Below are 27028 nucleotides of genomic sequence, written 5' to 3'. Positions count from 1 at the left end.
CAGAGGCCTCCAGACCCCGGGCCCCATCACCATAAGGGCAGAATCTCCAGCAGTTTTAATATAAGGCAGGGTGGGAGACCAAGCCATTGCCTTTGCTGAAAAATCCAGGCATTCAGACTGGTTTCTTAAAATGCTGAGGTCCATTTGTGGCTCTTGTCACAAGGACCATACACTGGCTTCAGTTATAACAAACCTTCTAAGAGCTAGTGTATGTGCTACAGCATACAGCTTTATCTATAAAATCTTGGCTTAATGTCTCTATTGCAGTGGTACCTTGGTTTAAGAGCAGCTTAGTTTATGAACAACTTGGATTAAGAACGCTGCAAACCTGGAAGTAGGTGTTTTGGTTTGTGAACTTTGCCTTGGAAGCAGAACATGTTTCGCTTCCTGTTGTGTGTGTTCCATTTGTAAATTGAGTCCCCTGCTGCTATGAGAAAGCACACATTGGTTTAAGAACGCTTTGGTTTAAGAATGGACTTCCGGAATGGATTAAGTTCATAAACCAAGGTACCACTGTACAATCAAAGCTAATTGTAGGATAAAAACAATAAATATGGTAATGTACTAATGTAAACTGGGACGCAGGTGGCGCTGTGGGTTAAAGCCTCAGCGCCTAGGACTTGCCGATCGAAAGGTCGGCGGTTCGAATCCCTGCGGCAGGGTGCGCTCCCGCTGCTCGGTCCCAGCGACTGCCAACCTAGCAGTTCGAAAGCATCTCCGGGTGCAAGTAGATAAATAGGGACCGCTTACCAACGGGAAGGTAAACGGCGTTTCCGTGTGCGGCTCTGGCGCGCCAGAGCAGCGATGTCACGCTGGCCACGTGACCCGGAAGTGTCTCCGGACAGCGCTGGCCCCTGGCCTCTTAAGTGAGATGGGCGCACAACCCCAGAGTCTGTCAAGACTGGCCCGTACGGGCAGGGGTACCTTTACCTTTACCTTTACTAATGTAAACACATTCTGCATAAACTCAAATGTGATTTCATAGCATCATAGAGCTCGAAGGGATCTCAAAGGCTGTGTGGGCCAACTTCCTGCTACTACAGCATCCCTGATAGGTGACCATCCAGCCTCTGCCCATAAACTTATAATGCAGGAGAATCCACCACCTTCTAAGACAGTGTCTGTTCCACTGTCAGATAGCTTATACAATCAGGCGGTTCTCTAATGTTTAGTCCAAAGCCACTTCCTTGAAATTCAGGGCATGTGGTTTCGGTCCCATCTTCAACTACAGAAAACAAACGTGCTCCATCATCTTATGTGACAGCCCTGCAAATATTTAAAGATGGCTATTGTAGTCCTTTATTTTTCTCTTCTCTAACCCTATCCAATGCCACCAACCTTTTTTGTATAAGGACTTGGTCACCTGAGCTCTCAGCTCCTTAGTTGCCCCCTCCACTGGACATGTTCCAGTTTGTTCAATCTCAGTCTTAAAACTGCAGTGCCCAGAAATCGGTAGCAAAACATTGGTAACTGTTTTTGTGTCAATTCCATGAATTTGATACTAAATATTTAAGGGATGATTCTTGCAACTGCTCTGAGAGTTATGAAATCAGGATCACTGCCCATCCGACGACTTAATCTTCTTATTTCTTTACCTAAAGTATGTCTCCTGCATCATGAGATCTGTATTGCTGCTTGCTTTTTAGCAAACATAGTTAACCTGTGGCCCACCAGCTGATGTTGCATTCGTAACTCCTATCTGCCTCAGCTAGCACTAGGACCACAAGTCGAAAGCTAACAATAAATCCTCCTGTCTACTTTTTTGGTAGGAGAATGTGTGTGAGGTGAGGGAGAGAACACCAGCTTTAAAAGCAGTTGTACTATTAATCTTAACTTTCTAAAATAAAGAATCCTTGTACATTATTTGAATCTTTCACCAGTAGGTTGGTGTGCAAGTATAGTAATGTTGGTTCCACCTTCATGTGTGGGTACCTCTCACACTTTTCCGTTAGGACCCTTCATGGACCGCTTTGATTTTGTCTGCATTTACCTAATGAATAACTATGAAAAGATGGACAGGAATCATTTCAGCCATTTTTGGCAATACATTTCTTATCTTTTTACCATCCTAGCATGCGTCTGCGAGATGATATACTGGATATCTTGAGAAAAGCAGAGGTGTCAGTTTAGTCCAAATTAAGGTGCTAGTTTTGCCATAGTATGGTAGGAAAGTGGCAAGCAGGTCAGTTTGTTGGTGTGCCCACTATGGAAGAAAGTTAGCAGCTCTCTCATTAGGCCAGTGTTACCCACCCACCCCTCATTTGCAGGCAAGACTAAAGGATTTGTTAAGATGCACTTTCTTTCCAAAAGAACCACCTAAAACTTAGCATCAAGATTACTGCTAGCATCATTTTAACCTTAATTTTTCAAGAATTACCTTTTTTCCCAAAAGAAAAAAAGCACTAATCTTTATTCCATCTCTCCTTAAGAATATAATCTGCTGCTACATACAACTTTGGGTGTGTGTGAGAGAGTGAGTTTATTTAAAAAAAAAATTACAGGAGGATTAAAAGTGGTCCCCAAAGTGGCATTGGACTGAGGCATTTTTATTCACGTAGCCACTGCATTGGGATGACAGCAGGTTCTCTGCTTCAGCCGCAGTTGGTGTGCATAGAAGGTTTGATATTGGATGGAGAGGCAAAACAGAGCTATGGTCTTGGAGACCTGCTTCATCTCTTCTTCTGGGCAGTGCAGAGCAGGAAGACATTGAAACTGCAGGGAAGAGTGAGAGTCTTATGCCCACCGGAGGATAGGCTCCACCATTACTCGTGTTGTAGTTTCAAAAAATGGCTCTGCAAGCCAAGTTTCCCCTGAGAATTATCCCTGCCAGAGATAGTGTTGATGATGTGCAGCATCGGGGGTCCTCCCACCCCGCCCCTTCAGCTCCCTGTGCTACTGATGACGCGGGCAAGCCGCCTGTGCATTTGACCTTGCACGGGTTCGCAGGGCAGCACTTCCCCATCCACAGTCATGGAGCCCTTGCGCACCAGGGGCTCGAGCCGAAAAGCTTTGATAGGCACATAGTGGAGGTAGGGGCTGTTGAGCGCCAGGTGCGTCCCTTTATCCATGGCCATGAAAAACTTGACCATGGAAAGCCGGGAGACCCCTGCTGTGACATAGAAGAGGTGGATGGCATCGTCGTACAGCTTGGCTTGGGGGGCCAACAGGAGGTCTGCTCCCAGGTGGGAGTGTTGGATGCAAATGATGGAGACAAACTCCTCCTCCGGGGCTACAGTCCAGTGCTCAGGAACGGGCTGCTCAAAGGGTACCAGCAAGGAGTCCTCGAGCAAACAGCTCTTGCTGCTGGCGCACGAAGAGACCGACGGGAAGCAGCTGTAGAGGGACTTCTTGCTGCTGAAGGAGAACTGTTCGGAGTGCAGCGCCGACGAGGAGCCGTGTCCCACCGCAGAGGGCGAAGAGCCAGGGCTGGGGCTCTGGTCGCCGCAGGGCAGGTAGGAGAGGCGGCCCTTGTAGACCTGGAGCGTCGTCAGGAGCTGGAACGTGCCCACGGTGAAGCGGGCGCCTCCCAGCTTGCGGTACCTCTCGCTGGCAATGTCCACGTCGGAGATGAAGCCCCAGCCGAAGCTCAGAAAGGAGAAGAGTCGCTTGCCTGAAGCCGTGTGGAGGGACATGAGATCCATGGGGGCGTGCAGGCCTTTGCAGAGGAAGTAAGTGCAGTTCATGAGCAGCTCCTCCTTGTTGAAGTGGCCCTTGCTGCAGCAGGAGAAAGAAAGGGAGCACGTGAAAACAGTGGCACGGAAGGGGCCAGCCCAAGGGTAGTGCGGAAACGGGCTGGGGCTGAAATATGGTCAAATAAAGAAGTGGTTGCACAAAAGGTCTCCTCTCCTGAAAGTCAAAGGTCCAATTTACCTTCCTCTTCCACAGGGTGGGGGCTGGGACAAAACAGTTTTTGGACTCCTGCTTTGGTGTCCTTGTGTGCTGCCAGTACAGTGGTACCTCTGGTGTGGGAGTCAACCATACAGTGGTGGTTTCGCTTCAGCTAGGTCAGTGTTTCCCAACCTTGGGCCTCCAGCTGTTTTTGGACTACAACTCCCATCATCCCTAGCTAGCAAGACCAGTGGTCAGGGATGGTGGGAATTGTAGTTCAAAAACAGCTGGAGGCCCAAGGTTGGGAAACACTGAGCTAGGTCATCACACAGGAAACACAGTATCAGGGTTCTGTTCTCTCAAGCATTCTATAGGCAGCCCGTTGTCCCAACAGCCCCTTGTAGCCGCATGAAAAACGGGGCTGGGATGCAGCAGCAGATGGACAAGGGAGCAGCGCCATATTGCAGCTGTCAGGTTTCATCATCTGAGACTAGCTAGAGTGACCAGAGGGCACTTGACTCTCCCCACCAACATGATTCATCAAAAGTGCCCCCCCCACAAGTAGGGATTTGTGGGTGTCCCATTATGGCTTCTTAGCTGATGCGCCTTTGGGGCAAAGGCACACCTAGAGGCAGCAGTGGGAGATGGGAAGCAGGGCCAAGGGCATCGGCTCTGCGGAGAAACTAGCTCCAATTGACCTGTTCTTGACCCTGAAGCATTTCCATTCAAGCCGTTCATTATACAGACTACTATACAGAACTGAAGACAGGAGTGCTTGGCATGCTCTGGTCCATGGGGTCACGAAGAGTCTGACATGACTAAACAACAACAGTACAGAACTACTACCTGGGTTTGCTGGTTTCCCCCTTAGCCCCTACCGACAGGCTTGCAGCATAAAAGGACAATTTCATGAATGTGGCTCTGGGAACCATGTTGGTGGAAGATCAGGGTAAAAAAAGAATGACCCAAAGATGAGTTTCTACAGTGCTAGGTTTTATAAGTGAATGTTTATATCCATTATCAAGTGCTTAAAGATCTTCCAGGCATCTGATTCACAACATCTACTGAAAACCAGTAGGGAGGGAGAGGTCAATGTTGCCACTTTGGTGGCAGGAGAAAACTAGGCTTCCATACAGAGGATACCAGAGGTTTGATCTGTTTAGCTCACTATTTTCTGCAAGGTTTCAAGGTAGGAGCCTTCCCCAGTCTTGCCTGGAGAGGTCAGGAATTGAACATAGGGCATTTTCTATGAGAATCACATGCTTTACAGATGAGCTATACACCCGGTAATTCCCCCTGCTGCCATTTAGTGTTGTTACTGTACAAAATCCGTCATCTCCAAAGGGGCTGCAGATTCCCCTACAATAAGATATTACAGGTGAGCAAAGCAACACTATTTAACTTTTAAGAAGAGCAAGCAAGATGGTGGGCCTGAAGGGTTTCTTGAAACATCTGGAAGGCACCAGCTTGGTTACCCCTGTGTCAGTGTCTTAGGCATGACTGGGCCCAGATATGCTCTCAAAGCCTTATTGCCCTGAGAATTACACAGCAGCGTTAGCTGGGGTGCAGGAGCCAGGTGGCTGAGCCAGCAGGACAGGGAGAGAAACGCCCATTAGCGACACCCTCAACCCACCTCATTGCCTCTCCCCTCCCTCCTCAAGATGAAGCCCACTAAGAAAGGAGGATTAGTCACAGAGCAGATGGGAAAGGTGGCCAGCTGTGGAAGGGGCAGAGGCCAGGGCTGGGGGATGTTGGTTGGGATTGCAGGGAGCAGATCGAAACCTGAGCTGAAGACCTGTAATTAAGCTTCTTTTGTGAATGCACATTGTCCCCCTGATGCCCTTCCTCTTTGACAGCAGTGGTAGGAGATTACAAGACACCATTGGTTGTCAAGGGAAGTCTGTCAAGTGCAGCTGCCTTGCCAGCCCCACTAAGCAGAAAGAGGTGCAATAAACAGGGCAGGGGCAGGTACCAATCTTGGTCCAGCTGCAAGCCTGGTAGAACGTCAGAATGAGCAAAAGACGGGGGGTTCCCATAGAGTTTTGGTTTTCTGAATGTCTCCTTGCCCTTCTATTCCTTGCAGAACAGAAGCCTGCAAAAGGATATCTGCGACTTTGCAGCTTACCATTGCACCACACAACTTAGCCTTCATGCAGGATCTGTTTTTATTTAACCACTCAGTGCTCATATACAGCCCTGAGCACTCAGTGTGGAATGTGGGCTGGCTTTTTGGATGAGAGCGGGAGATGCCCTTTGCTCACTCTCACCCTATGTAGCCTTTGAAATCATGCTGCCCCATGACCCACCTTTCATGTTTTCCTCCAATGTGGGAACTGTATTGGGGCTCCTGCATCTTTTTAAACACCATAAATTTTAGATTGACAAAAGAAAGTTAATTCAGCATTAAGAGAGAAAGTGGAGGGGCTGTTCTGGAAACTCCCAACATTGCTTGGACCTCAACATAACTGTGGTGGCTGCTAGAAATCAGCCATGTGCTAGTGCCACTACACACACACACAATTTCATGCTTTTAGCCAACTGTAAAGCGAGGTGTGCACAAATAGGATTCTGTTGGTAGTGGCACCAGCACACCACCAGTTCAGCATGTGCCATAAGCCAAATGGGCGGGAAGCAGTTTCACGCATCCTCACTTACCCCAAGGCATGAGGTTCCTAGGATGGAGAAGCCCCAGGAGCCAAACTTCACACATGCAATTATGGGTACATTTTGCTGCCTGAAGCTGGATAGTGCACACACCCAAACTCCACGATTTGTTAGTGCCAAAGCCAGCAAAGCTGGCGGGTGAATCTGCCCCCAGCATTGAAGAGGAAATGGAATCTTCCACCTGAGAACACCAGGTTAGTTGAGCAGGTATAGGGCAAGCTGTGTGGCATACTTGACCCTGTCCTCCTCCAGCACCTTGCCACTGCTTCTTCTTGACCCACAGCATTCATTTGAGACAGCCACCTCCCCCTGCCTGATGGTAGGGCCGGCCCTGGAAACACACATGCAGAGCTGCCACGGGTCCAACCGCCGGAGATGCCTTACCTCATGTAGTGATTGAGAGAAGCAGCCAGGGCATTCCCAGAACCTCCTGGGAGGATGGCAAGAGGCTTCTGGATAGCAGATTCCCAGTCGGGGCGCTCCATCAGTCCATTTATCACCTACAAAAAAGTACAGGTAGCAAAAGGGCTTACTGGAAAGGAAAGGACAAGGGAACAAGGGGTTTTTTCCACCTCTGACTTGGCTTGGTCAGCACAGAAGTGACCAGTCCATTTAAAACTCCAGTCTTAGGGGGGTCAGGCCTTAGATTATGTACACAGAGGTACTGCAAATCAAACTCTAAAAATCTGCACGCAAAACCTGCTGGTTTATACACACCTTTCTAAGAGTACATCTCACTGAATTCAATGGGACTCAATTCTGCTTGGACATGCACAGGATTGTGTTACTAGAGGAGTGTGTGTTCCAGGCACACCTCGTAGTTACATTATTTGAAATGAGAGGACAGTAATAAAGAATACGCTACAGGTGAGAGTTCAGTCAAGCTATTCCCAAACTCTTGTCAGAGCATTCTGTCATTGGAAGGCTGGTCATACCTAACTTCTACCAGTTCAAATAGTCAAGCTTTCCATTCACTGTAGGGTTATTCCATATCAAGTGATCCAACTTTGTTACCTCATGTCATCCATTTTTCTGAATGTTTTGTACTCTTGTTGAATGATCAAAACTAAATATAAATCTAAAAATTTAGCTTTTTATCCCATCCCATTTTTGAGTTATGAGGGCCTGAAATTTCAAAAAATTGACAATTTTGGCCTTGTCAGACTACACAAAAACTTTAAAAGCTGAGCCCAGCATTGAGATACATCAAAATCAAGAACACCAATCTCTTCAGAACTTCATGGGCTTTAATATGATATGTCACAAGATGGACTTGTAACTTAAATTTAAAATTTAGGTTACAAAATTTTAAAAAGTGATTAAAAATTAATAGGATTATAGATTTCCCCCCAAAAATATTGCTTATTTCATATTTCTAAGATCTACCTGCAATATTTCATCATGGGATCACACTGGGGGAAAATATTTTGTACATACATGTCTGCCTTAATTGGCTTCTATTTAGGATAAATGGGTCTTCTTGGAGTAAAATATAACAGAAAAAACAAAACTTCAGACTGTAATATCAGTTAATTCAGGCATTTCTTTAGAAAGTTATGTAATTAAAAGGTATCTGAAAAGCTAGCCAGGCTTTTCTTTTAAAAATGTGTTCTAAAACAGAGTGATAGCTTGTTGTTGTGTTATAGAACACACACTTTGAAAGTATTGTTAGTACTTCATGAAAATTGCAACAAAATACATATGTAACCGAATTTGACGTATCTCAACTTAGTTTTGATCATTCAACAAGTGTGCATACAAAATATTAAGAAAATTGGATGACATGAAGTAAAGAAGTTGGATCTCTTGATATGGAATGACCCTGCAGTCAAATGCATGGATTGAACCCACCATTGGAAACCGTATACACTCCACATTCACAAAACAAGAACACAGTAGCACCTTGGAGTTCTGCATCAGAACCTGCATTTAAGCTGCACTTCTATTGAACATTGCAACTTTTGGATCGCTTCGCCATTAGCAGGCTGCTTATTGTTCTCAAATATTTTCCCATAGCCATGAAGACTGGGAAGACCCTTTAAGAAAAAGGAAGGGGGTGGGTATTCTATCAGTTTCTGAAGCAGAAACTTCTAGATTTTGCCTTGTGCAGCACAACCTGCAACCATACAGAAATTTCCCACGACTCTCTTTAAGGAAAGGGTTGCAAGTTTAGTATGGGTTTATCATTTGATTGCTGCCATGCAACATGAATCAAAGGTGCAAACTTTGGTGGGGGAGGGGAAACACGCAAATATTTAATATGAATTGAAGTCAATGTTAGGCATTAGTTTCCACATTTTAAAAGCTACCCATATGAAATTTACAAACATACATTGGAGGCCTTCCCTCGTTTATCTTGACAACCTCCTTCTAATTTAAATCCTTTCTGGCCAGTGCTGCCATACACTTACCAGACTGAATATGGAATTGGGTTCCCATATCTGTTTCCCACTGTGCAGCAGGAGGAGGACATTTCAATAACTGCAAGACAGTGGGAGAACTGTGACCTGCAGACTTTCACTGTCCAAGACTGGATTTGCAATCCTTGCCAGTTCCCACCCGCCTCCAAAGTACAGTCGCCTTCCCAGACACTTTGCACTGCAGTGGGCCAGAAGGTCTCATCGGAATAAGTAGCAAAATCCTTTACAACCATTAAACGTGGGCCCACCTTGGGCAGCATCCGGTCTTTGGTGATGGGAGGCGCACTGTGGTGCTATGACACAACAGGCAAGGGAGCCCATAGTTCGCCGGATCCCACTTGCCCCCCTTACCTCATATAGCAAGCCGTCCCCAGCCATAATGACCAAGGCGCTGTACATGGATAAGTCCGTCTTCCTCACCAGATCCCAAGCGTGGTTGTTCTTCTCTAGCAACAAAGACAATGAGCATGTATGACTTGTATGTTATGTCCCAGGGGGATATAGTTTTGCATCCTCTAAGGGTTCCTATTATTGCTGGGGGGGCAGGCTGGCAGTATTATTGTTGTGGAAAGTGGAGCCAACAGCTATCAGGAGTGTGGCAGTGAGTATTCCCTGTCAGGAAGAGCTGAGAATGCACATTCTTACACACAGAGAACTGTTAATCATCCTCCTCTTGTCTTAAAGGTAAAGGGACCCCTGACCATTAGGTCCAGTCGTGGCTGACTCTGGGGTTTTGGTGCTCATCTCGCTTTATTGGCCGAGGGAGCCGGCATTCAGCTTCCGGGTCATGTGGCCAGCATGACTAAGCCGCTTCTGGCGAACCAGAGCAGCACACGGAAACGCCGTTTACCTTCCTGCTGGAGCGGTACCTATTTATCTACTTGCACTTTGATGTGCTTTCGAACTGCTAGGTTGGCAGGACCTTACTCTTGCCTTACTCTTGGCTAAACCTTTACCAAGTAGGGAAATAGAACTAAAAAGTAGAATGAACCTCTTGGACTAGTCCACTCAGCCTTCTGGAAATGACATTTCTCTCCCCCGCCCACACACACGAAATTGAGAAAAGCAAAACAAATTTGATTGGGCAGGGGGAAGTGGGGATAGTTGACAGAAGGACCATACTTCACACTACAGGTGAGGCAGGACAATCCTATCTCCAAGCAGTGGCAAAATGTGTTCTTCCTGGCCATCATTTGATGTCAAATGGAATGCTACCTGTGCCAATCCTATTTGATGGAATGGCAAGCTGGTTTGAAGCAATGTTTCATCGAATTAGGTTATGAACTGAAGAGGACGGGCATCTCAAAAAATGTGTGTAACAAGGAGTTGTTCTCTCCTCCCATCTCTTCTTGGAATGGGATGAACAGGATCAGCCAGGCCTTTACAGCAAAGTTTGCTGCACTTTGAAATCAGTGAAATCACAGCCACGCTCACAAAGCAGCACTCTGCAGAAAAGGGTCAACCTGAGTTGGGCTGGAGGGAAGAGTTATTTGGGTTTCCTTTCCCTGCAAAAAATCTAAGATTAGAGCCTTGTCAAGCCTATACCTGCATTTTTAACTCTTCTGCTCACACGTAGGTGGCACTGTAATTAAACGGGGCAGGCCGTGATCCTGCTAGATCAGCCTTCCCCAACCTGGTGCTCTCCAGATCCCGACCATCAGCCAGGCTGGCAGGGGATGGCGAGAGTTGGGAGTCCAACCAGATTGGGGGAGGCTGCCTTAGAATATTAGCTACCCAGACAGTTGAGCAAAGGAGTGTCCTCCAGTTTGGCAGTGCCAGCAATATCACAGGTGTGGGTGGCTGGGTCAGAGCAGAGCTGTACATAAAGGTTTGAGCACAACCACTTTTGTGGGGCTCCAGCCATCTTGGTGCATGCATTGTCCTCTGTCATTCCAGAGAGAGACTGCAGTTTTCACAGTGGCCTTGTTCAGGCACAAGACTTACCAGTTATAAACATGCTGAATCCTATGTTGGCTTCCGTCAGCATCGGCTGAACTTGGGACTTGAATAGCTGCAGGGCCCGGCCTGACCCGCTGCGTGGATTCAGCAACACCATCACCTGGCAGGGCCGGGAGAGTAGCCCAAAGGTGGCTTCTGCACAAAGACAACAGAGGTGGGGAGATCGGGAATTACACCCTTGTGCAAATTAATTGAAACAAAGCATGTTTTCTATCTTACTCATAATCCTGTACTCAAAACAAACACGAAAAGTGAGTTAATCATTATGGTGTCGGAAGCCTGCAGCCAATAGAAGGAATGATGCGCTCACCACAATATATTGAGGTTCTACAAGAGGGTTATTCCAGAGCTGGAAAAGAAGTATCCTAATGGTACTGGGATACTGAAGCAGGACCTAGCCCCCCTGTCACACATTGAAAGTGGTGAAGAAATTCATGACAGAGCAGCAAATACAGGTACTTGATTGGCTAGGGAATTCCCTGGACGTAAATCCCATTGGAGAATTTGTGGTCTATATGCAAAAGTCGCCTCCGTGCTGTAGACTGTGCAACTATGGAGAAGCTCATTCAGGCGCAGATTCAAGTGTAGTACAGGGATCTGAAAATCAACAGTGACTGTTCGAAAATAGTAGACTCCATGCCAAACCGTCTTCAAATGCTGCTTAAAAATAGCAGTGGTCATATCAGTTACTAATGTATGTATATGTGAGTTTTGTACATTTATATGTGAGTTTTATACAATAAAAAAAATTAAACTACATTGTTTCAATTAATTTGCACAAGGGTAGCATCATGGACTAAGGCTTCTACCTCTACTTTTCTTATTCTGGCCTCATACATTAAAAAAAACAAACCAAATATTTTCATTTGCTTGACCACTCAAGCCGAGTTCCAGAGTTTAAACAATGAATAAATGAAATTAAATGGAGAAGCAGATGCAACCATCAGGAATGGAGGCAAAACTCTTCTCCCTGTTGCACACTCCCAACCTTCCCATGTGCAAAGATGTTTCAAGGATAGCAAGGCTCAGCTTTGGTTTCCTTTGGGGGAGAAAATACAACAGACCTCCTTTCCTGACATAATTGGGAATTGTGGTCTGCACCAAAATGGCGCTCACAACCCTTTCGCAGAAGAAATACACGACTGGGTTCCCTGTCAACTTTATTTCAGCAACTGAGAGACAGCAACCTATGGATGGTTTGCAAAGGAAGACTGACCAATAGATTCTGCCCACCGCCTGCCCTGCCTTACATAAGGCCTCTTCCTTTGAGGGTGGAGGTGGGAATCAATTTCTGAAAGTTTGGGTGGTGTGTTCAGTTAGCTCCCATTAAGGAGAGGTTGCAAGACCAAAATAATCTAAGACGAGCCTGTTGAATCAGGCCAATGGCCCGTCTAGTCCAGCATCCTATGCTCACAATGGCCAACCAGATGCATTTGGGAAGCCTGCAAGCTGTACATTAGTGCAACAGCGCTTTGTACCCAGCAACCAATTTTCCTATGAAATGAATGGTCACTCAGCAGCATGCAACACCAGCAAATCCTAGCAAATAGATGAAGACAGAAAGGTGTGGCAGAGTTATTAGAGAGGTGTGGCAGAGTTATTAGAGAGTTATTAGGCAGAGTTCTGAGAGAGGGGTGAAGAAACTCCTCGGTCCCTTTTCCTTCTGACCAATGCCTATTGCCTAGAGCAGTCAGCTGGGTGCTGTTGCCAACCAAGGGAGGGGAGAGTATTTCAGATGTTAAATAAATAATATTTTAATTATTATTTGCACTGGTGTACAGATTTTCATCTTAAGTATCAGGTCTGTAACCCCTTGCAACTGGTGCAAATCGCCTCCCGCTCACCCACCAAAACAGATGGCTAGGGCAGGGTGAGAGTCCCACTGGGCAGTAAATCAATCTCTTGGATCCCCAGCTTAGAAACAGAATTTCTAACTACGTATTCCCAGGTGGGAAAGGACTTGTTAGGACTTTGCTTTATATATTTTTTAAAAAAAGAATAAAGGCTATAACACAATTGTACAACATTGGAAAATACTTTTTTAAAAAAAATACCGGACCTGAGCCAGAAATCTCTCCAGCAGATTTTTGGCTGCTCTTAGTTATTTTGATGGGGTGTTGTTGTTGTTTTGCTGTTTAATTGTTTACATTGTTCTGAGTTGACCTGAAGACTTTTTATGCAGAATGGTAGGGCAATTAAAAGAAAAAAAGGAAAAGGTAATTTACCTTATGCCTCCAATCAACCAAGAGCAGCTTGCCTTCCTCTTCCCCTCTGTATGCTCTGGCATAAAGAGGATTTCTCACAATGTAGTCCACCCAGTTATCAACTTTCCAGTCTCACTGTTCTGTAGACTGGCTCAGCAATCAGAGCCGGCAGATAACCCAGCACAAATGATGCAAAAAAATTTCCTGCACAAACACACCCTATTCTCTCTTCCCCCTTCCTGTTGCATATCATGGGTCTCCCATGATGCATGATTGGCAAGCAGGAAAGGAAGTAAGTAGGAAAATTAAAATATTTTTGCTGGGTGTTGGAATGGGCTGCGATGAGAGATGGTGTTAGTTACGAAGTTCTCTGGAACAAATTAAAAGAGGCGGATGGGGCTGGTGGAAGTAACTCCCAATTCAAATGCCTTTGAAGTAGCGCACTGCAAAACATCTCTTGGGTAGATGAGACCCCAAATAGGATAGACTGTTGTTTACTCTGCATCCAGCGAGTTCTTGCTGCTGGTTTGAAAAGCAGTGTACACACAACATTGGTCACAATCCATATTTATCCTGTATCTAACTTGTTTCTTAGGAAACGCTATGTTCTGATGTCCTTTTACCCAAACCAGCTTTGAATGAGAAAATGAATGACCTAGCTCTGTTTAAAGCTGATGATGTGTACACAGCTTAGGTACTGAACACATGGAGAAGGAGAGCAGAGGGACTCTCGGAAACCATGTCAAAAGTTTCGTAGGGACAACGCCAACGTAAGGAAATAAAAGCTGTGCTTAAAAATGTGCCATCAGTGCTTTGAGCTCTTATGCTTCATTTCAGATAACATCTTTGGCACAGCTAATAAAACTACCAGCCAAGCGGAATGCACAGGCTGGTTTAATGTCAAGCAGGTGTGGCATTGTTCTTCAACAAGAACCAGGAGACAACCCCACTACCTGTTTGTCATCTATAGCGCAGTTAATTATATCAGTTCCCAAAAGAAAGGCAGTATCACCACCTTCCCCCATCTGCAGCAGGCACAGAAACTACGCTAAGGGGTTGCTACAGTTGCTTTCAGAAAGTATCATCAGACCCAATTAACCATGCGTGCCAATTAGTTTCCAACATGTTGGCTGCTAGCTAGATCTTTTTGACTGCTACCCTGCAAAACAGGGCCATCCCAGGCTCCGCTTCTGTTATTTTAATAGGACTACAGTATGCGATGCTGAGAAACTGAGCTACATGAATGATTCAGAAGCGGAAGACTGATGCTTGTGGCTTCGCATCCTTTCCTTCTTCCTGCCTGCCTACCCCACCCCAAAAGCTTAAGAGTTCATCCCATTTATCTTCCTGATACAGATTGTTACGAATGAAGCTGCTATCATGTCCCAAGGGGGAGCCAAACCACAGATAAAACTGGCAAAAAAAGATCAAGTTTACTCGTTTTCCTGACTGGGTCTTTATTCAATTTGGGAGGTTTTGCTTCTTAGTTAAAAGGATGTAGTAAAAGGCGTAGTGATAGCCAACAGCTTGGATGGCTTTAAAAGACAACTAGACAAATAGATGGATGATACGGCTATCAGGAGCTACCTGATGGCTCTTGTTCTACCTTCACTGTTGAGGCAATAGGCCTCACCAGGATGGAAGAAGACATCATTTTCCATTCCAACCCACTATGTGTCACACACAGCACTATTTCAATGCTGCTGCAGTTCATCTTCCACCAAAAATGAACTTATTCGTCTTGCTGTCTACTTAGGAAAAATTACATAACTTGTTGTAATTTCTCCAATTACATTGTGGTTACTTTGTTCCACCTTGTTCCCTTCAGTGCAAAGGAAACAGGATGGGTTGGGTCCAAAGCAGTGCTAAGTCATGGTCCTTCCCTCTCCTCTCCCATGTCCCCCAAACCTGTTTTTGTCCAGAAGTAGTTTAACAGGGAGGACTAGAAACAATGATTTTTAAAAGCTAGTGCAGAGATTCTGCTGGTACCATTAGCTCCCATTAATGTAGCCAGCACATTGCATCTTTGATTTCAGGACTCCCTGCCCTAGGTGCTGAATGCATTTACTTCAGCAGGCAGGTGGGAAGCAAAGCCAGAACACTGCTTTTGACCCAGTTCTTCCTCAGTTAAATAAGTATAAGCTTTGTATAACAGCCAGCCACAAACCTCTCCGTGAAACGGTGCAACTAGCCCCAGGATTAAGCTTCCACTGCCTATCATCACGTTTTTCAAGCTGCATTTTCAAGAGCGTGAAATCTTGCTAACCCCTCAAGAAGAAAACCACGCACTCCATTTTCCTCAATCCTTTTCCTCCCGTGCAGAACTAGGAGGGAGAGTTCAGCCCGCCCCCTCCCCAACCACCACAAGGCTCATAGTTCACAATGCCGGGACATATTTATCTCCTAGAGCCCACAGATTACCAAGGTCAAGGAGGCGGCTGTTGATGGCCGTGCAGTGCAGGTAATAGGTAGCTGACAAGCTGGGGAGTGTTTAGGGCGATAACAAAATGAAAAGTAACTCAGACTGGCAGAAGCTGCTCAGGGAGTGCTGGGATGTGAGCAATTGTTTCTGCGGCAAAATGAGAACACTGCCTGGAGCGCAGCAAGAAGGTGGCTGCGCCGTCCGTCAAGGGCCTTCAGGTTTTGCATTTAGCCTAGATGAACAATAATCTTGCAGTGACAAATTTAGACGCATGCAGGCATTCCTGGGGTCACAGACATGGGCAAGGAGAGCCAGGAAACACCTGTATTTGTTGGAATGCCATAGGAACTTTGTTCACATTGCAATTATTTCCCTTGTTCCTGGGTTTGGTGTGATGACCGCATCCATTCCATAAATCCAAAGCATTTTTAAAAAGCTATTTTAGAGGCTGAGAGAGAAATAAAGCAGAGTCTACTGTTCTCTTAAAAGTGAGGAAGAGGGGGTGGGAAGTACGGTATCAGCTCTTTCCTTGATCCTTTTCAATCTGGCTTCTGGCCCTGATTATGGAAAAAAGATGGATTTAGCTGGCAGAATCAATCTTTACAGACAGAGAGGGGGAATGCTTCCCTCTCCATCCCCACCCCCAACACTCTTAAGTCTTATCACACTGTCTGGAACATCTGGCTGAGGTGCAGGGGCTGACCAGTTTTGCTCCTTTGCCAGAAGATAGCAGCTGGAGGAGAAACACACACTTTAGGTAACATGCTGTAGGGTTCTGTAGATCAATCCCACTGCCATGTTATTTCGTATCTCTATGCATTTAACCCGCTGGGAGACAGATGGTCCAATGCCCCAAGTCCACCAAGGAGTCCCAAAAGGATACCATAATTCAGGCATAGGCAAACTCGACCCTCCAGATGTTTTGAGACTACACTTCCCATCATCCCTGACCACTGGTCTTGTTAGCTAGGGATAATGGGAGTTGTAGTCCCAAAACATCTAGAGGGCCGAGTTTGCCTATGCCTGCCATAATTGATCGTGCTGAACACCACTGATAACCAAAAGAGCCAACAGACTCACAGGCCCCTCATCCACTAGGGAAACCAAGACCAATTCGGTCTCATATCAGGGTGAATTCGTCGGTGATGTGTTTGGCAAATAGTTACACTGGGCTATCACAGGTTTCACCAACCCCTTTTGCAGCCCAGATTGCTGAAAGCCTTCTGCTTCTTGAGGGGGGAGGACCTCTGCTGGGTAACACTATGTAGATATGCCTGGTGGCAAAGAAATGAGTTTTCCTCACCATCAAAGATGTACATTGGAATCCCCCAGAAATATATATCTGGGCCACCCTTGAGACCAGCAGCTCAGCAGAGAGACTCTTAGATAGTGGCATGAATGGAACCCTACCAGCAGAACTCCTTGCCTCTCCTGATAACCCACTAGACACTCAAAATGGGAAGACAGCTGAGCAACAAGGAGGGATGACACCACAAGAGATTACTTCAACTCTACCTGCTCGCTGAGCCAATGTTGCTGTTGCTTCACCAATAAACCACAGTTGGGTTAATCCGAAAAGGTCTCAGTCATACCAGCCAGGTCAAGGTGTTCCTCCCAAATCAAAGCCTGGAAGGCAGACATTTGTTTTCCTGGCCACAGGTCCTGACATTCAGAAACACTACCAAAGGACCTGGCAGGTTGCTGGCATACCAACCAGGTTCTCTCAGACTGGAGGATGAACCGAAAGGGAAGATAGCAGAAAGCTGCCTAAATTCCCTCCCCCTTAACAAGCTCACCAGAGGCCCACCATCACACTCTCCCTGTGCCCTGCCCTGCCCAAAATACTACCAGTGGTGTACAGGTCCCACATACACTTCTATTAACTCAGACACCAGCAGGAGCCAACAAGCCGAGGAGTGTAAAGCAGATAAAAAGCAGCAGCAAAAACTGGAAACTCATTAAGCACTCACATTCACCACCTGACAAACCAAAGCCAATTCCACCTGCGTCTGCTCTCAGCCAGTTCTTAAAAAAGAAACTTCCTTTTTCGCAATGAAAGCTGTAATTCTCAGGAAGCCGAATTTTGCACTGAGTGCCACATTCTGGGCTTTTTTTGGGTTCCCACAGATTGCAACATGCGCACAGCCGCCGGAAAAGCACAGAATGGGGCATCCGTTGCATTGCTCTTCCTGAGAATCTGTCATTTTGAGGAGGGTAGTTCCAGCCCTTGTGGACACAAAGATATACCTGAATGTAAGTAGGCAATGCCTGCTGAAGTGTTGGAAGGAGAGTATGATTTCAAGTAGTTGGGGTGGGGTTTCATAACCGGAATATATTTTTTAAAAAAAAAAATTAAGTCACCGAAGATGCAAATTGGTGTGATTTACAGGCTTCAGAATTTAGAATGTCTGGGAACAGAATTTTAGTTTTAACACCAAGCACACAGAATCCCTTGTTGTACATCTGCCAGGAGTCAAAGGCACACATTCAAGGCAAAGGGGAGGGTAAATAAAGAGGCAATTGTAGTGAGGAAAGAAGAGAGCACTACCACGACCCCATGGGAAACTGGCAGAGTCTGCAACATCAAGTGATATAACAGAGTTCAAAGCAGGATGGAACGAATGAATGAAAGCGGTCCCACCTAGATAATATCTGTTGGCTATGCCAGCCAGGAAATGAAGCTTCAGAGCATGAAAGTTAGAACAATAGGTCCATCTGAAGGGAGGTCATACAGAAGATGGAGCTGACTTGTTCTCTGTTGCTCCAGAGGGCAGGAATAAAATAGAATTTCAGGATAACTTTAGCAGACCGTTCCTAACAGGAAAAGCTAGTTGAAATGGGGTAGACTACCTCTGGAGGTGATGGGTCCTCTTTCCCTGGAGGCATTTAAGCAGAGGCTGGACAGTCATGTCTGAGGGATGCTGACGTTACATTCCCTGTGGCAGATGTTGCATTGCCTAGATGACCTTCAAGATCTGGCCCAACCCATATGGCTCACTTTTGGTACATTGCCTTGGATAAACCTTGTTAGAGGTAGAGGGAATGACCCAGTGATGACTGACCCCTCACATGTCTAGACTGTCAGATCCTCTCTGCTCTTACTTCCTTTGCGTCTTTCAGCAAAAGTGCTTTCCAGAAAGTTGGTGATACAGTTTTAGGTCTTTCCAGCTCCCTCAATCAAGTTAAGATTTTGCTGACTCTACCACAGAGCTGGAGAAAATGCTGATGCTGCCAGAAATATTTGCTTGGTCATGTCTGAGAGGAGGATGGGGCAGCACACAGACATCATGAAAGCAAACCATGTTCTGCAGCTCAGAAAGCTCTGAAATGACAACAGCCTGTCCTTAAGGATTATATGCTACTGGGAAGGAAGAGCAGGCAAAGGCTAGATAAAGTGTTAGATAGTTCCAAGACAAGGGATAAATTTGGGTTTGTGTGCATTTGAAGGAAGAATTACCATATTTTTCGCCCCATAGGACGCACCGGCCCATTGGACGCACCTAGTTTTTTGGGGAAGAAATAAAGGGGAAAAAATATTTCCCCTCCAGGTGTGGGGCTGGGGTGGGGGAAGCCCGAGCTTCCCCCGACCCCAGCCCCCAGAACAGGCTGCTATCCGCTAGCCGTGGGAGAGCCGCACGACTTCGCGCGGCTCTCCCACGGTTAGCAGAACGCTGCGCAAAGCTTGGGGCGTGCTGAGCCCAGCGCGCCCCAAGCTTCTGGGTGCCGGCAAGGTCTCCGCTAGCCGTGGGAGAGCTGCGTCTCCCACGGCTAGCGGATAGCTTCCTGAAGCCTGCATTCACCCCATAGGATGCACACACATTTCCCCTTCATTTTTGGAGGGGGGAAAGTGTGTCCTATAGGGCGAAAAATACGGTACCTAATTTGCACTTTTCAAAGCAATATGCAAACCAAAACACAGTTATCTCTTGAAGTTTGCACTGAACCAAACTTTGTGATGCAGTTCTCCAGTCCAACAGGGTGTAGAAAAACAGGTATTTGGGGGCAAGCGTACATAAAAATGAATACCTTGGTGAAAATAACATACAAAAGCGCTTTACATTAGGGGGAAATGGCTTGCAAAAATCTGTATAATAGAATAACTTTGCGCTAAAATGCTGCTGAATCTTCCATGAGAATTTTTAAAAAACAAACAAACGTGGAGAACTGAATTTAAGATTGGGAAACTGAGAAACAGAGAGAAATAAAAAATTGAAAGATTCACATCCACACTCGCCAGAAGAGACAAGACAGAATTAAAGCTTCTCCTTTACTCAGTGTTTCAATTTCACGTGCCGCCCCCCCCCCATCCAAACAAACACAATATTGTTCTGACTACAGAAGCCTGGTTGTTGTATTCAGAATGGTTGTATACACCTAACATTTTATTCTGGAATCACTGGAGACTGAGTACTGTACTTGTTTTTCTACTAAGTCCACACCACAATCTAGAACTACTGCATATCTTTTTGCCTGTGACAAGTGCTTCTTGAGAAACTGGTTTCATTCTGAAAATAAAAGCTCATTGCAGATTCATAACCTCACAGTGTGTTCATTTGGAAATAGGTGGAAACGGATGTAGGCGGTCCTGGCAATGGGGTGTGTGTGTCTATCCACACTTGCACAATGGCATGGTGGGTGGGTGCGGATGCATTCACAATCACCACTTCCTCCTTCATTCACCTGGGGCATGGGCAGGGAGGAAAAGGTACATCTAAGCTCACCAAGGGAAGGGTTTTCAAACGTGCATCCAGTAAACACACCCATCCTTGCGGACAGCAGGATCTAGAATCCATCTAGATGGAAAGCAACATTCTGAGGACAAACAAGCACAATGATTCCACATTGAGAAAAAACTACATTTTTGTGCTACAGACTGGTTAGTATGTACATGCTACCAGCCAATGTGCATAGGGGCATGGGGTTGTACTTGTGTCTGTGCCCATGAATATTGTGCATAGCACATATTGCCCTTATTCCACAAATACATATCTGATAAAACAGCATCTATTAAAGAAGTCAGTGAGATATCATGGGACGTTGGCTTAAGAGCAGAGCTACTAGCTTACTAGAACATCTCTCTTCAATTAAATGTGTACCTTTTAAGAGCTTTTTATAGAATCATAGAATTTAGAGTTGGAAGGGATGATGAACGTCATCTAGTCCAACCCCCTGCAAAGCAGAAGTCTTTTTGCCCAACATGGGGCTGAAACCTGCGACCCTAAGATTAAGAGTGAGTAGTCATTTTTTGAACTCTGATACTGGTACTGTGAGTGAACACGAAATCCACACAGTTCAGCTTCGTGCTGTGTTACAGCTGCTTTCTTGTGTTCACTGTAAGCTTGCTGCACAACCCTTTTATAGCAGTCATCCTCTCATCATGCAAGAGGATAAAACGTTCTCCATTTGCTTTCTTTAGTTCACTGACGAATTTATTCAGTTCAAAACACAGTGCCTGCCCATTACATTCTGTTGGAGAATGATTCCCCGCTCATCTTCACTCATGGACTCCACTTCCCCTCTTTCCTGACCAATACCCATGCTGGCTGATGACAGTTGGAGTCTAACTACATCTGGAAAGCCATAGATTAGCTATCCCTGGAGTAACCTATTGTTAGTCTTGACCATCTTAAATCCCATTGGTTCAAATAGATCTCCTGCAAGATGACTAAGCCTAAATCCACTCCTTTATCAATAAATTTCATTGCTGGCTCAGCCACACTTTCGCCTGACCTGCATTTTGATCATATCGTGCGCCAATTAATTCCCTTGACTCCGATTTCTTCCGATTGTTCCACAGCTGTGCCTTGTGGAAATCTGACCTTACCTGCTGAATCAGGTCTTATCAGATGCATGGAAAATCTAGAGAGATATTTTACTTAATGAACCTTCAATTCAGCAGGCAAGGTTTCACAAAGCACAGCCATGGACAACAAGAAAAGCTCTCGGACCTGCGGGAATTAATTAATACACAAGACATGATCAAAATACAGGTCAAGCAAAAGTGTGGATGAGCCCTATGAGTATAGGCCTGTTGTGAAGTTTTTTGGCTGTCCCTCTCCCCATTTCAGAAGAGCAACACACACACACACAATTTATGTCTCCCAATATATTTATTGACTTCTGTTGACACATTATCCATCACAGACTATGATTCCTTCCCCACCTATCCTCCAACAGTCAATAGAAGAAAAATTAATGATTAAGAGGCATGCCAATTCTTCTTCCACTCTCACATCAACTCTAGGAGAAAAGGGCCATGTGAATATGGTGGGGACAGTGCCACAGAATGCCTGCTGATGCCCTTCAGTGTTTTCTGCCAATTATTGAGCAAGGGATGTACCACAGAGAAGAAGTATACAAAGATGTGGGCCCTTTAGAGGAAGACTGGATATGAGCTGGCAAACTACCAAGCAACCAACAACTTAGAGACAGGCTTGTTTCAAATGTCACGTTCCATTATTCCAAAATATGGTCTGGTATCGCGTGGTGGACCCTCGCCTGTTGATTTGCTCTTCCCTTTCCTGGTTTCCTCTGACCATTATTTAAACTATGGTTAGCACATTCCTTCCAGACCATAGGTTGAAGGCAATCCTGATTAGTACTGACCATGATTCATCCCATTTGGATAGCATGATAAACTAAAGTTAGAGAAAACACGGACGGGAGAGGAGAGTTGACATTTGCAGGAGAGACAGGAAGAGCCTGCACCACATTCCTAATTCCCCAAATGAAAGTTTTAAAGGACCAGAATATGAACATCTGAACCAGGTCAGAATTTTCAAGCTCCTGGTTCCAAATCCCTGAGCAATTCCCCTTACCCAGGCACCCAAACAGCATACCTAGCCCCAAAACCAGAGTGCCTTGGCACTTTTATTTATAACATCCCTAAATAAAACAGAGCAATGTACTGATGATCTATAATAAATAGGATTTTCTAAAACTAGCAACTTCACACTGAGCCATGGATTCATTTTGTAACCTTGGGATAAGCCTTTAGATTTTATGAATCCTCTGAAGACTTGGATCCAGGCACCCAGGTGCCCAATCAATTGTCTGGATACATTCAGAAAGTGAAGCTTGCATATTTTTAAAACCACAGAGCCCCATCTAGAAAATGAGCCACGCTGCAATTTTTTTGCCAGATGTTTGTGCTATGGCCAGACAGCTGTGAATCAGCATGGAGTGATGCAAGAGACTTGCCAACTCGTGAGAGGCCGGCATTCTTGCTGTGTCATCTTTTCACATTTCACCCTTCCCATCACCCCAGAAGAGGAAGCTGGTGATTATTGCAAGTCATGGTGGCTTTTATAGCAGAATAGCCATAGGCTGTACAGATCTTGGACTATACTGTCTATGTGGCAAGTATCTCCGGAACAATAGTACCAGAGGGAACAACCCAAGTATTCTCTCTGCAGTGTTTCACTTTCTTCACCATTATGTTTCACAGCCCCACTCTACAGGGGTAGCACAAGACATTTTGCTGCCTATGGCAAAGAATAGGATGTCACCCTAACTCCTTTCCATGTATAAAAGCCTGGCAGACTGAGTGGTCTTCCACTGCATCAGAGGCCAACAGGCTAGTTTAGGGGACATGGGATAAACAGTGTGGAGTGTACACAGAGCTCTGCCCTCCACTACCTCAGCTTGATCCCAGCCCCCTAGAATCTGCCACCTGAGGCAGCCTCCATACTCTACCTAATGGTAGAGCCAGGCAGCCCTGCACTGCTAGGAGCATGGAAGGATCCTGTCTGGGCATGCGCTTAGTATCGCTTGAAGCTTTGCCCCGGTTCACTCAAAACGTCTCTTTCTACATGCAAGCTGTCTTAATTATCCATGTGAAAGCATGCTTAGAGACAATATACAGTATGAATCGAGCAACTGTGGCTGCTTAATAATAGCGGTGAGTCAATCAAGGCAACTGGATAAAGCAATGCTGTGTTTATGGGAGCTGCTGTATCCATGGTCACTCGGTCCATAAGTTATTCTGATGCCTATACCTGAAGACACTTCTGTATAGAGTAAGACTGGTGCTTATTTGTAGTAGCATTACCATTAGGAAGCTCATTCAACAGAAGTTGCTTATGCTATTGAAATGGCACTAGTCTGATAGCCTTGGGTGCCAGTCTTTAAAGGGATATTTCCCATGGGCCTAGTGTGTTGTCTTTAATTATGGAATAATGGAATAAACTTCGGTTCTATTTTTGAAAGAAACTGTATGCTTGCAGCGATCCTATGACACTGTTCTTATCTCTCTGAACACACCAAAGGTGTAAACTCCTGGTATATATACTACTTGTCTATGCACAGGGCATCGCACTGAATTATAACATGCATACGAGAGAGGGGGGGGGAGGGAAACATTATGTGAAAAACTCCTTCAGACCCTTGCTACTTTATAATTCTGAACTGTTTTCTTTCCATCTTTTCTACATATTCCCTATCTGTAACACGGAAGCAATCTTATAAGGATGTTCATTCGTACAAAACACTCCTAAACAAGATTGGTGCTAAAAAAAATTCCCACACTGGAAGTGAAGGACTTTGATCATTCACAAAGTGCTTTGGCATGGATCTTGAGTAAACTCTGTTTACTGTATATCTTACTGATCTTCTGCCTATCGGTGTGAAAGGTACTGGGAATCATAAGCTGAGAGTCAACATGCCTTCCTCCCCCTGGCACACCTGCACAGCCCTAGCCTCACCGTAAGGCTGCCCTGCCCTGCCCAGCCCACCCAGGTAAGCTGCAGCAATGACACGGTGGGAAGGGCAGTGCCATCTTCCAACTCATCACTGGCTATGCACTAATGTGCAGAGTGGCATTAACTTCCTAGTTTTCTAGACACCATTTCCTGCTCAAAATACCTGGAGTGCAATAAGCACACATGCACAGCTTCCCTGTAGCTCACGTGAGCCAGCACATGTAGCTTAGTAGAAATGCAAGCACTGTTGTGCACCACAATACACAAACTGCAAAGCAGTTCCCCACATGCCTTACAAGCAGATAATATTTGGGTCCCAAATTCTAGTTTTACAGCTTATTGGGGCTGTTGCAGTTGATGAAAGGCCTAATGCCCTAATCAGTGAAACAGGAATTTTTGGACATAGTCCAACGGACATGACATTGGACTTCAACCAAAGTACTCCTATCTAACCAGTTTCTACACTGTAGTTTGCCTGATGATCACAGAGGAAAAGTCTAATGTCCGCTTGTGTTCTGGACCCTTGCCCCTCTTGGCTGATAAAAACTAGCAAGGAAGAGATGGCTGGCTAGGCTAGGGAGGTGACTGGTGCCTCTTTACGAGGAGGGGTGGTCCCTGCCTGCTTGAAGGAGGGAGTGATAAGACCACTCCTTTAGAAGCACGTCCGGGATTCAGAAAATCTAATTACTGGCCAGCTGCCCTTCTTGGGCAAGGTTCTTTAACGGGTGGTTGTAGACCAGATCATAGAATTGTAGAGTTGGAAGAGACCCCAGGGGCCATATAGTCCAACCCCTTGCAATGCAGGAATCTCAACTAGATCATCCATGACTGATGGCCATTCAACCTCTCTAAAAAACCTTCAAGGAAGGAGAGAGTCCACCACTTCTCATGGGAATCTGCTCCACTGTCAAACAGATGTTACTGTCAGAAAGTTCTTCCCAGTGATTAGTCGAAATCTCCTTTCTTGTAACTTGAATCCATTGGTTCAGATCCTAACCTCCAGAGAAGGAGAAAACAAACTTGCTCCATCCTTCATGTGACAGCCCTTTAGATATTTGAAGGTGGCTATTATATCCCTTCTCAGTCTCCCAACTCCTTCAACTGTTCCTCAAGTCTGTTTTGCCAGGAAAAACTGTTCCTCATCTCCCAAGCCTTTGGCTAATTAAACAATCTATGGCCTTTTAAACTGTTGGGGGAGTATTGTTTTTGTTTGTTTTTCTATGTTATGCATTTTTGTGTTTTCATATTGTGAACCACCCTGTGTTCCTCGGATGAAGGGTGAGATAAAAAATTAATAAATAATAATAATCAAGCCGGCATAATGCCTACAGTACTCTTTTAGAGCTGCTAGATGCTGTGCCGGTTAACATACAGTCAAATTTAAGAACTGGAAAACTTGCTCGCTACTTTGTGACATTTTAGTTGGTCCTAATTAAGGTATCACCCTCTGATGACTTGGGGGTTTTGTTTATTTTTTAACCTAAGGGACCAGCTAAGCCTGGTCCACATTTGAATGAAAGCATCAGGTTCTGGGGGACATTGCTAAATAAATTGGGAGGGGTTCATCAGGAAGACAATAAAGAGAAAAGTATTTGAAATTCAGTAAAAGAAGATTCTTACCAATGGCAATATTTGGCTGGAACTGGGAGGAGGGCTCCTTTAAAGAAGTGAACACTTGCCTTTTAGCCTCAGGAATCAGTTTTACACAACACACACCCCAGCACAAGGCCAAGTGGGTGCTGTCAGTGCCTCTTCAGAGGCAGTAATGTTAGCCTTTTTATTTTATTTTTAATCACTGCAACCAAGCATAAATTAATAACTGGCACATCTCACTGAATCTTAAATCAGCAGTTCAAAGATATATGCAGTAAGCCAAAGCCATATTGGATATAGCTCTGAAAGAAGAGAACATAAATTTAAAGTGTAAACAAACATGTGCCTTTGCAAGCTACCCAGTTTGAATTAAAATGCATTTGGCACAATCATGTTGGCTTACAAGTGGTACAACTCATAAAAGCAAGCCTATAAGCTGAGACATACGTACTTCAAGGCTTGCAGGAAATAACCATGACCTGTTTGTCACCCATTCTACCTTTGGCCAGGTCTAGGAATAAACTAGAAGTGACCTGTGAGGACACAACGAAGAGTTCCGGTCGGTGGCTTTGGCCCCATGCAAATTTCTTTGAATGATGGCACTGCATTCCGTCAAGCTACTGTAGGCTGGCTGCCATGGCTGCCACACATCTACAAGTATCCAAATCTGTGTTCTCGTCCTAAATAACCTTGCACCATCTGATCTACGATGAACAGAAACGGTATGCGTTGACGTGTTCTTTGTGCTCTGAGGTTAGGGTGGCCTGCCTTCCCCTGTCGCCGCTGCCCAGTTTGCCAGTAGCACCAACTTCTGTAGGACTGCCTGATTTCCTTTCATCTTTTGTTCTTTGCTTCGAAGCAATTTTAAGAACATCTTGGAAGATTAGAGAGCTGGGCCCAGGGCCAGGAAGACACATGATGGAACACTTCTGTTCCAAAGTTTTCACAAGAAGGTTGGTAGAGCTTTTCAATAAGGGTGGGGGTGGATGCAGTAATAATGAAGGGTGCAAGAAGGTAAGATGCAACGTGTCTGCACTTTTCAGGAGCTATGTTCTGTAAGGCACTATCAGGGACCAGGAGTCAGATTCCTCTTCGTTGGGTGATGCAAGTGAAAAATCTGACCAGGAAGCAGGAAGGGGGCCCAGATCCACCCTGCTATCGGATAAACCTGCAGGGCTGGTCTCAACCCCCACCCCAAAAAGGAAGTGGCACTGCCATCCTCTGACTCAGAGAACTCCA

The 27028-nt window shown here is 45.5% G+C and overlaps 1 protein-coding gene across 3 annotated transcripts in view; it reads right to left on the bottom strand.

Moving 5' to 3' along the window:
* Positions 1-2460: 2460 nt before the first annotated feature.
* SPHK1 (sphingosine kinase 1) overlaps positions 2461-27028 on the bottom strand; it is a 44816-nt gene continuing 20248 nt past the window's right edge. For all 3 annotated transcript variants that reach the window (XM_083725846.1, XM_083725847.1, XM_083725848.1), the window contains 4 exons: positions 10857-11006; positions 9264-9358; positions 6877-6992; positions 2461-3714 (listed from right to left, as the gene is read on the bottom strand). In XM_083725846.1, the coding sequence (XP_083581972.1) occupies positions 2880-3714; positions 6877-6992; positions 9264-9358; positions 10857-11006 (1196 nt within the window). In that variant the 3' untranslated portion in view covers positions 2461-2879. The remainder of the gene's footprint in view (positions 3715-6876; positions 6993-9263; positions 9359-10856; positions 11007-27028) is intronic.

Source organism: Podarcis gaigeae, assembly GCF_964106915.1.
Source record: "Podarcis gaigeae genome assembly, chromosome: 2".
In the NCBI taxonomy this organism is placed as follows: Eukaryota; Metazoa; Chordata; class Lepidosauria; order Squamata; family Lacertidae; genus Podarcis; species Podarcis gaigeae.
This window is presented reverse-complemented; position numbering and strand designations above follow the sequence as displayed.